This window comes from Condylura cristata, unplaced genomic scaffold (genome assembly GCF_000260355.1).
Source record: "Condylura cristata isolate star-nosed mole 26May11 unplaced genomic scaffold, ConCri1.0 scaffold00022, whole genome shotgun sequence".
In the NCBI taxonomy this organism is placed as follows: Eukaryota; Metazoa; Chordata; class Mammalia; order Eulipotyphla; family Talpidae; genus Condylura; species Condylura cristata.
The window spans coordinates 16,482,088-16,492,765 of record NW_004567123.1 but is presented as its reverse complement, the minus strand read 5'-3'; the positions used below and the strand labels follow the sequence as shown (position 1 = coordinate 16,492,765).

Genomic DNA, 10,678 nt, shown 5'->3' with positions numbered 1-10,678 from the left:
CTCTCTGGGCTCTTCCCCTCCACCCTTTCCTACCCCTCCCACCTGCAGGCCCGTTTGCACAGGCGTTTTCTGGCCAGAACACTGTTGCTCTCTCGAGTCCTGAGCACAGCTCCAGAAGCCTCTGCGACGTAGCCAGCAGCCTTTTCCTGCTGGTGGCGCTTGCTTCCTTCTCTAACTACCTGTGTGATCACAGTTGACCCTTGAATAGTATAGACTGGAGGCTGTGAGTCCACTTACATGGGTGGTTTTGTATCAGCAGCTTCCACATTCACTGTTCAACCCATTTCAAATGTGGCTTGGCTGAAGCTGAGGATGTAGAACCCAAAGATTGGGTGGGTTGACTGTAAGTTTCATGCCGACTTTGGACCGCATGAGGGCCAGCGCCCTGACCCCCGTGGTCTCTGAGTTATTCAAGGGTTAACTAATTGTTTCATGTCTGCCTGGGAGATGGTGGGGCTGGACGGGCCTGCTTGGTGTCGCTTTTACAGCACTATGCCTACGCCTGGCAGTGCCCGAGAAGTACCCAGGGGTTGTCTCTGTGCCCAGGAGTGTCAGAGTAAACCGAGACCAGACTGTGATACAGACACATAAGCGGGCCGGGCACCCCTTCCTGCACATGTTTTTTTGGGGGGGAGGGGGCTCTTGGTCGGGGGTGATGGGGCCTGGGGAGTCAGGCCCCGCATTACAGCAGCAAGCAGAGCCAGGCAGGAATCCCGGCCCAGCATCCTGTGTCCTCTAAAGGTCCCGAATTCAATGGAGCATCTCTTAATTTTGAACTCTTGGGACCTAATTTGATTTTTGAAAAATATGTGGGAGCCAAACAGCACAGCTTACTGCCTGGGTAGCCCCAGCACGTACTGGGTCTTGAGTTCTTGGAAAGGAAGTCCACCAGGCTGCAGGAGGACATGGGCAGGGTTCCGTGGCCTGGTAGGCTGCCTGCCTCCTCTCTGGCCAGGGAGGGCCAGGAGAGCTTCAGGAAGCACACTGTGGCCCTTATCCTGAGTCTCCCTGAATGGCTACAGGACCACACGTTTGTCAGGCCCACCAAGTGGCCCTGCAGGTCAAGCTCCTGGCCCAGTGCCAGCTGCCCCCCTGGTGGGCCACAGTGGCACTGCCCATTTTCTGGGGTTCTGGGATGAGGACCAGGACCCCTGGCACAGCACAAGCGCCTGCATCCTTCATAGAGGATTAACAGGCTGAGCAGTGGGGTGGTTTACCTAGATTGTGTTTTCTGCTGTAGCCGTTTCCATCTTTCCTTAAAATCCCCGCAGTGACCCACAGTATGCCAAGGGTATTAAGTTCTGAAGGTTGCCAGGGAGGCAAGGCTCATGTGGTGTTAAAATCACTTCTCCCTCTTGGGAATCCCTTGAAATAGGACAGGGCCAGCTGGCTGTGGTCCGGGGCTGCAAAGATGCCTTGTGAAGGCCACGGTCCCACATACCCAGTCCCTCTTCTTTGGCCGTGTGGGAGACGGATGTTAACTCAATAATCACTTGTGATAAGAAAAATTAAAGCTGTGAGGGCAAATGAGGGCAGCTGGCAACAGAGGGCCAGCCCTAGTCTGGAGGGGCCAGAGGACTTCCTGGAGGAGGTGCTCTTTGAAGTGAGTACTGGAGCAGACAGGAGTTGACTAGGCCTGAGGGAACTTGGTTGCTGTGCGCTTTGGAAATTGCTGGAGGCTGGTGTGGTTGAAGGGCGCAGTGGATGAGACCCCGCAGGGCCACTGTGGGAAGCTGTGGAAGGAGGCATTCTGAGTCTTTGGGGAGACCCAGAAAGAGGCTCGGGTGATGAGAGAAGCCGAGACCTTGCCACTGCAAGGTGAGTCTGGCTTCTGGTAGAGGAAGGGAGAGCGCACAGTAATGTTTAGAGGGAAGATCCAGGACTCAGGGATGGAATGTGCTGGAGTGTGAAAGGAGAGGTGGGGGTGATGGTGTGGGAGGGCAGGCTGAAATGGGTGAGGCTTTCTGTGGCTCAGATTTGGGGAGACTCTGAGTTGGGTTCTGAACGAGGCTTAAGGGGCCAGTGAGGAGGCTGGGCGGGGCAGGGACCAGGCCCCTCCGGCCGATGGATTACCACCCCCATCATCTCAGGCTCCAGTCCCACGTATGCCGCCTGGCACCATGGACATAAACTGGCACCTCCCATTCTTCCTGGGGTGGCTGGAGAAAGACCCCAACTGACCCACCTGAGGACCCAGCTGCCCCTGCTTTGCTGGGAAGCCCTGGGCCTGGGGAGAGTGGGAGGCTGAGCTCCCTAGCGCAAGGACTCGCCTCGTCTCTTTCAGCATAATTAGGTGCTTAATTGCACCGCAAAGGCCTGTCGATGCCTGGCCCGGGTGATTATGATTTACAGCCAGGCGGCCGTGCAGGGTCTCTTCTCCTGGCCTCTCTGGTCACACTGCAAGGCTGTACTTCGGGGTTCACTGGCCAAGTTGTGAGAGATGGAACCCAGCAGAGGCTTCTGCCAATCCCAAGAAGCTCCAGCAGGAGGGAGGACTGCTTTCATGGGCTGTACCTTGGAGGAGGGCGAGGCTCCCCCCAGACATGGAGGTTGGGGACCGAGGGGATGGGGTGGGAGGGGTGGAAAGACACCTATAGTTTTCCTGGCCATGGGGGGGCCTCTGTGACATGGCAAGGACTTGGTCTCTGTCACCAGCTGAGTGACCTTGGGCACATCGCATCCCCTCCTGGCCCTCACGGCAGGTGTCCCCCTGGCGGGTGCACAGCACAGGCTTAACGCAAGGCTTAAATGGGGTGTATGCAGTGCTAGCTCCTTACCCCACCCCACCTCACAGGGTCAAGTGCTTCGTACACACTTGTTACCTGCCAGCGCTGCTGTTACTGTTTGTGTTATGCCTCTTCTCTGGAACGTGTGTCAATGTCAGACCCACGAGGCTGGGTGAGAGCAGTCAGATCTGTGTTCCTGCCCACCGAGACTGAGGTCTGGGCTTGCAACTCCTGAGCCGCTGTGTCCAGTGCTGGGGCCTAGCTGGTTCACAGCTGCCTCCCCGGGGCCCAGCCAGAGTAGATGGTCACTAAATGTCTGTCCGGTGAACAGCCGGGCCTGGCCCAAGGAACCACACACCAGGGTGCTGGTGACTTTAAGGGCCACAGTCCAGCCTTTCCGGGCCCCGCGTGCTCCCATCTTCCCCTCCTCCTCTCTGGCCCTGCAGCTCCCAGGCAGAGCTGCCCGGCCTTTGCTCCCCTCTGGGAGAGAGGTGGTGGGCAGAGGGTGGGGTAGTGCTTGACGCTCCCTCCCTAGGAGCTCCTGCTCCCAGCGCTTCACATTATTACTCCATTAGCGCCTTGTAGGGTTGACAAATGAAGGATAATTAATATCCGTGAGGGAAACAGATGTTGAGGTAATTCGCTTCCCGCTGCGCATTTGCAACGGCATCTCCTAACTCGCCTGAGAGCATGACAGGCCAAAGGACCTCTCCCTGCCCTTGGTCTGAGGTGAGGAGTCAGCAGGGCTGATGGCCTCCAGCTGGGCCTAGCCCACAGCAGGGAGGGGTGCTGGTTCTGGGCCCCAGGCTAAGGGGGCAGCTGGAAGTAGTTCCCACTGCTTGCCCCTGGGGGTTTGGCCCGTGTCCCGCCTCATGCTTCTGTTGTACCTGAGCTCCATGTTATCCTGCTCTTTGGGGATGAGGACCAGCAGGGAGGGCTCTGAGTAAGGGAGGGAGGCTACCTGGCTGCCCTCTTCCCTTCTAGACCCTGGGAAGTCCTCTGTGGCCTTGGCAGGGCCCCCGGTGGGTGCCCCCCCCCCCATTTGGAGGACTAGAATACATGGAGGCGGGTCTGGCTCTGTCACTCATGGACTCCTCGTCCGTGGGAGTCATGGCTCCTTTCACCTTCGTTTCACCATCTGTAAAGTGGGTACAGTCATGGGTCTGCAACCTGAAATTGAGCATTATCTCTGGACACCACTTCGTTTGGAGAAAGAAGGAACTATAGCAAACCTATTCACTCGACACATACTTTATTATTGTTGTCATTATTTACCTGATGTCAGGCCCTATGATGATTATGCAGATGAATAAAATACATGATCCCTGCCTTTGTAGAGTTTGTAGTTTAGCCAGAGAAACAAAATCCAGTCAACAGACAATGGTTCTCAAATTGTGCTCTGCAGGGAGGAAACGGGGTGTATTGAAAAGCTCCCCGTGAGGGCATTTGAGAATGGCGCTGAGCAGTGAAGAAAGATGGGGAGCACCCAGGTAACACCTCAGAAACCCGAGTCCGAAAGAGCTTGGCATTTAGCCTGAGGTGAAGTGAGGCCAGGGATGCCAGAGCAGAATAGTGAGTGACTGGAAGCCATGCGAGTGAGTGAGCGACCAGCTGCAGAGAAAGTGCCCTCGGGGCCTGTCCTCTTCTTCATCCTGGCCTGGTCACAGGGTGATGAGCCCCTGAAGGCACTTCCTCCTCCAGGAGTTGGGCTGGGCAAGAATAGGCTGATGGCCGCCCCAGCTCCCTGGAAGGGAGAGGCTAGCAGGCCTCAGGACTGGGGCCACAGGCCTGCAGCCCACTCAGCTGCAGCCTGGGCTGGGTGAGTCTGTAATGCCAACAGGGGATAAAGTTATTGGGGAGAGGGTCACCCACTGGTGCTTGAGGACTGATCTCTGCTGTTCTGTCTGAGGCAGGGCTGCAGAAGATGGGGCAGGTTTCCTTTCACCTCTTGGTGAATAGGGGCCAAGGAAAGAGCAAAGCCTCTGCCTATCATCACCCCATTCCATAGGCCCAGCTTCCCCTGCCCTTGAAAGTAACTTTATTTTGAATTGTAGACTCTTAAAGTTGCAAAAGTAGGTGACAGAGTCCCTTGTACCCTTTCCCAGGAATTCCCAGCTTTCTCAGGAATATTTCTTACATAATGATCTAACTACTTTTTCTTTTTTTAATGAAAAAAGGTCACAGTGTTTTTATATTAAAATCATATTTATTCATAAGAACTATGATCCTACCCACTAACAGGTGGCTGGATAAACAGATGGTGGTATATCCATGCGGTGGAATTCTATACAGTGATGAAAAAAACAAACTGAGCCATGCATCGATATGAAGAAATCCATAATACTCTGAAGTCACACAAAGAACGAGTTCAAGTACAGGCAAAACTAACCTTGTGATAAAAGTCAGAGAAGTGGTTCGCTATGGGCCTGACCTAGAAGGTCACGAGGGAATACTCATAGGGTTATAAAAGTGATGCTGATCAGATAGATATATACATAAGTAGCATTTCATCAAGCTGTATAGAAAAGCTCTGTACACTTTACTATATTTAAGTTAAATTTTAACAATTTTAAATAAGATTAACAAGCCAAATAAATAGACACATATGCAAGCAAAAAGCAAAACAAACACAAATGTCACAGGCTCTCTTGTCCCCCACAACTGGAGTGAACAGTTGTTATCATCCTGATATATTTATGATCAGCCTTTATTTTTTTGAAGAAACAAAGTATTTCAGACAAAGAACTCACTGTGCTGCTATGCCAAGTCCACTGTCCCTTGGGCTCCAAGTAGACAACCGTGGTTCAGAGACATTTTTTGTGCCCTCTTTGAAACTTCTACACACACACACCTCTCTAAAACCAGTGTAGAGTATTTATATGCACTTATTTGCAGAAATAGCATCATGCTGTAGGAGCTTTGTAATGAGATCTTTTCACCCTGCTTGTCACTGAGGTCTAACTCATCTGCTGCCAAGGTTCTTTTTAACTGCTGTGCAGTATTCCATTGAATGGACATACTTTGCTTATTTATCTGTCCTTTTGATGAATCATTTCATTGTTTCTACTTTTGTTGATATTTAACCCACTCCCCTGCACACCTCCTCATGCACTAGTGGGAGTGTTTCTGGGACAGGAGTGGGATGTGGGGTCCTATGCTCCTCACTTCTTCCCCGCTGCCACTGAGAGACAGGTCAAAGTTTCTCTGTCGCCCCCAGGTGGTCAAGGTGGTGGGTAGCAACATCTCCCACAAGCTGCGCCTGTCTCGAGTGAAGCCCACGGATGAAGGCACCTATGAGTGCCGCGTCATCGACTTCAGTGATGGCAAGGCCCGGCACCACAAGGTCAAGGCCTACCTGCGGGTGCAGCCGGGAGAAAACTCCGTCCTGCACCTGCCAGAAGTCCCTCCTGCGGCCCCAGCCCCACCACCCCCCAAGCCAGGCAAGGAGCTACGGAAGCGCTCGGTGGATGAGGAGGCCTGCAGCCTCTAGACTGACACCCTAACCCGCCACCTGCCCCCCGCCCCCACGGCTGTACAGAGTGCATTAGAAGCCACTGGACTGCCGGGGCCGGGACTGCCCGTTTCCAGCCTCCTCTCCATCCCTGAGATGGCCTGTGGCCCCCACATCGGCCCTCCGCCCACCACCCCTTTTGCTCAGCATGTAAGCCCACCCAACCCTTCCTTTTCAGACCCCTGCTGTGACCCGGCTTGGAGAAGCCTGAGGACGTGGCTCAGGGCATCAAGGGGATGATCACCCCAACACTGGGGCGGGGCACCATGCTGGGGTAGCTGCCCCCTTCTGTCACCAGCTTCAGTGGAGTGCAGTGTTTTGCTTTGCTTGCTTGTCCCCCAACCTGTCCCAAGCCGGGCCGCCCAGCCTTACTTTCCCTCCTTCCTACCATCCCCTGCTTGGACCCCAGGGTGTGGACAGTGACCCCTCCCCAAATTTGGACTTGAATTTCTGAGCTGAATTAGGGCCCCACCCTCACGAAGAACTGGGGCACAGAACTCCAGGAGAGCCTTGCCCTGGGGCCCTCTCTCGTAATCAGGGTCACTCACGGGGGCCTTGGGAGGAGAGCAGAGGCTACACCGCCTGCTGGCGGGTTATTCTGTTCAGCTCCTACCTAAGAAGCAGCCTTCTGTCCCCATTCGAGGCGGGACAGGGAATCTGAACCCCCCCACCTCCCACAGCAAGTCAGAAGGAGGGCTTTCCCCTCCGACCCCATGGCCCCAGGCAGAGTTTTGCACCAGCAGGACCCCGTCCAGGGTCTTTGAGGCTCTCCCAGGAGCCCCCCTCTGCCAGCTCCCAAGGTCCCAAACCCCTTTTGGGACCCATGCCAGGTCTATCCAAGGGTCTGGGGTTCTTGGGAGCCAAGCCCCACCCCCATGCCAACCCCCTCAGTTCCTGATCAGGGGCACCACCCCTGGTGATTTGTAAATATTTCTATTGGGTCCAGCACTCCCCTTGGAACTGCCTCAAACCTCTGCCACCCCTCAGCAATGGCATGGGGGATGTGGGCGAGGCCGAGGGCTTTGTCCAGGGCTGTGTGGGTAACCCTGTACATACGATCCAATCTGTGACTACCAGCCAACCCGAATAAAGCGGTTTAAAAAAAACCTCTGGGCTGTGTCTTTTTAGGGCATTAGTGTCTCAGAGCTTGAGGGGCTTGAGGGCAAGCCCACACCCACACCTCCCTTGGCTTCTCACTCTTCCTCTCTGCCCCTCCACACACAGAACAAGAGCTGGTGGGGCACAGAGAAAGGGGAAGGAAAATGCAATTACCAGGCTCTCAAATTATTCTTTGACTTTGAGATAATCACAAATGCAGAAGACTGCCTAAAATATGTTTACACTGTTCTGGGAATAAATAAATTATAGAGCGAATAAGAAAGTAGCCACCACCTACCACACACACTATTCATTCCATTCCCCCATTTCATACCCCCTAACCACATCTACTCTGTCTTGTAAGGTAATCACCTCTTTAATAATCATCTTTACATGATGTTTTACTGCCTGTATGTATGTCATCTTAAACAATATGGCTGTGTTCTATCTTTTTGAACTTTATATGCATGGGATCATACTGTATCTGTTCTTTCATGTACCTCTGGATTTGTGAGATTCATCCATATTTGCTCATGTCTGTACTTGTCCATTTTTATTGCTGTATAATATTCCGTTGCATGTACATCCTGCAACTTATCAACTGACCCAGCCATCCTGCTGTTTGTAGGAATGTGTGTTCCAGCTGGGTGCTATGACCAACACCACATCCAGGAGCGTTCTCATTTATGTCTCTGATGCATGTGAGCACAGCTTTCTTGGGGTGGGTTTGCAAGTCCGAAGGTTAGGCAGTGCTGCACTTTCAGGACCTCATTTTCTCCTTATTATGGGTGAAGAGTCCTGCTCAGAGAGGTTAAGTAGCTCTTTCAAGGTCACAGCATTGTTGAACTCTGCTCTGCCAGGCCTGGATACCTCTCTCTCCCTATTTCCCCTTCATGCCTGGACTCTGGACTCCTCTGGTTCCCACCTGTCCTGGTTCTCCTGCAAATCCTTCTGAGAGTGGGTTGCTCTAGGGCTTCAGGTTCAGTCCTGGCAGCCAGATGCCCACTGCTCCCTCTGATGCTCCCCTGCAGAAGCCGTAAGCACCACCCATCTACCTGTCTCTCCAGAAATGCTCAAGTCAAGGCAGGACTTGCAAAGCCCAGGTCCCTCTGGGAGGGGCTGGGGCCTGGATGTCCATGGCGGGGTAGGGTAGGCTTGTACTAGAGTGATGACAATACCGATCCTGAGTACCTGCTGTGAGCCAGGCCCTGGTGAGGGCTTCTGTGGGAACTCCACGGGATCTGATTTAGCTCCTAGTTTTGTTACTCAGCTGGGAGGGTAGCTCAAGGTAGAGGAAAGTTAGAATCTTGCTTCTACCCATCCCAGATTAAACTGCAATCCAGACTCTTGCTCTCGCTGAACCTCCATTTCCTTTTCTGTAACATGGGGATGTTACCAGGGAAATGCAAATCAAAATTGCGCCATACCACTTCACATGGTTCAAAAGATAGATAAATAACAGGTGTTGGCAAAGATGTGGAGAAATGGGAACCCTCCCACCCTGCTGTGGGCTTGAAAGTGGTACAGTCACTTTGGAAAACAGTTTGGCATTTTCTCAGCACATTAAACAAAAGAATTATCATATGACCCCACAATTCCACACCACAGAAGTGAAGACATCCATCCACCCCAAGCTTGGTAGTGAACCCTTACAGCAACATCACTCATAATAGCCAAAAGGGCAAACAACCCAAAAATCTATCAACTGATAAATGGATAAATTAAATGTGGTGTCCACACCACAGAATATTATGTGGCGATAAAAAGGCTGAAATGCTGACTGGATAAAAAAGATGTGGTACATATATACAATGGAATATTACTCAGCAAACAAAAAAGAGAAACACATGTCTTTTGTAGCAACTTGGATAGAGCTGGAAAAGATCATGCTTAGTGAGGTAAGCCAGAAAGAGAAAGAAAAATACCGGATGGTTTCACTCATAGCGGGAGTATAATGGACCAGGCGAGAAAATAACAAAAATAATGAACAACCATATACCAGAGACATTTTGCGGGGGTGGAGTGGGGAATGGGATCAAAAAGGGGGGGGGGGGACGGAAGTGCATGGGATTATGGTGATGGCACACGGGTGACTTGGTGATGGGAAACCCGCGGGTTTTACAATTGAGATGGGGAAAAAAATGTACAAAATGATGTAAAAATAAACTGTTATAAAATAAAAATAAATAAAAATCACAGGTGTAAAAAAAAAAAAGGCTAAAATGCTGTGCACCCCAAAGTGGGTGATTCTGGAAACATTAAGTTGACTGACAGTGGTGGCCCAGAAACCCACATTACATGTTTTTCTATTTCTACAAGACATCCAGAACAGCAAAATAGAGACAGGAAGCCAACAGGTGCTTCCTAGGCTGGGCTTGGCGAGGAGTGGGGAGTAGCAGTGGGGACAGGGTTCTTTGGGGTGATAAAGTTGACGTAGGTGATGGCTACGCATTCTGCGAAGACCTGGTGACCGCTGCATTTGTCGTGTTACACTCTTTACATGGTGGATTGCGGCATGTGGATTAACTCTCAATAAAGCTGTATAAGACTTGAGGTGCTCCCACCCTAGTGCTGTGCTCGCCTGCCCACCCCACTCAGCCGGGAACTTCTGGCTCCTGTCAATATCGCTGTGATTCTTGCGTGGAAGCCAGAGCCACTGTGCTGAAAAACAGGCACCACAGAGGTGGCAGCGGGGGCAGTAGAGGAACAGGAGGCCTGGAGGAGGGGCGTTCCTAAGAGGGCGGTGAAGGGGGTCCCCAGGCCTTGTCCCAAAGGCTCAGAGAGACCTCTCCCTCCTGCGGCCCGCGGCAGGTCAATAACGCAGCTGGCCAGTTCCCACACAGGGCAGCAGTGGTGCCCCGAGGTGGTTTTCATGCTGTGAGGTGGGAGCTGGCCTGTGGCCCCCGGGAAGCCTCCCCCATCTTTGCTTCTGAGCCACAGCCTCCTTGCTCCTCGAGGTCCTGAATTCTGGCCCAGATCCCACCCACCCAGGTGCGGTCTCCTGGGTGGGAGACCCCATCCCAGAGAGGTCCTTTTGCCTCCTGCTGCTCCGGAGTGGGAAACATGACAACAAAGACCATCCCTGCTCCCCCGCCCCCACTCTTGGATCTTCACCCCTGGTTTCAGCGTGTAAGGCAGGGGTGACCTGTTTCTGAAGGTGAGAAAGTTTCCAGGAAGCTTCAACCCAGGGCTGGGTGCTCCCGGTGAGGGCAGGCCTGATTAAACCCCTATTCTCCCCAGAAAGCGCTGGCTGTGTGATGAACTATCTAAAGGGCCCAGACAAGTCCAGAATCATTGCGGCACCTCACAGGGAACCAGCCTGAGCAGGGCGTGAAGGAGACCT

The 10,678-nt window shown here is 52.8% G+C and overlaps 1 protein-coding gene across 1 annotated transcript in view; it reads left to right on the top strand.

Annotated features, from left to right (window-relative positions):
• The window catches only part of VSTM2L (V-set and transmembrane domain containing 2 like), a 32,240-nt gene extending 23,054 nt beyond the window's left edge, over positions 1-9,186 (top strand). The window contains exon 4 of the mRNA XM_004687200.2: positions 5,944-9,186. Coding sequence (XP_004687257.1) covers positions 5,944-6,216 — 273 coding nt within the window. The 3' untranslated portion in view covers positions 6,217-9,186. The remainder of the gene's footprint in view (positions 1-5,943) is intronic.
• Positions 9,187-10,678: the final 1,492 nt, after the last annotated feature.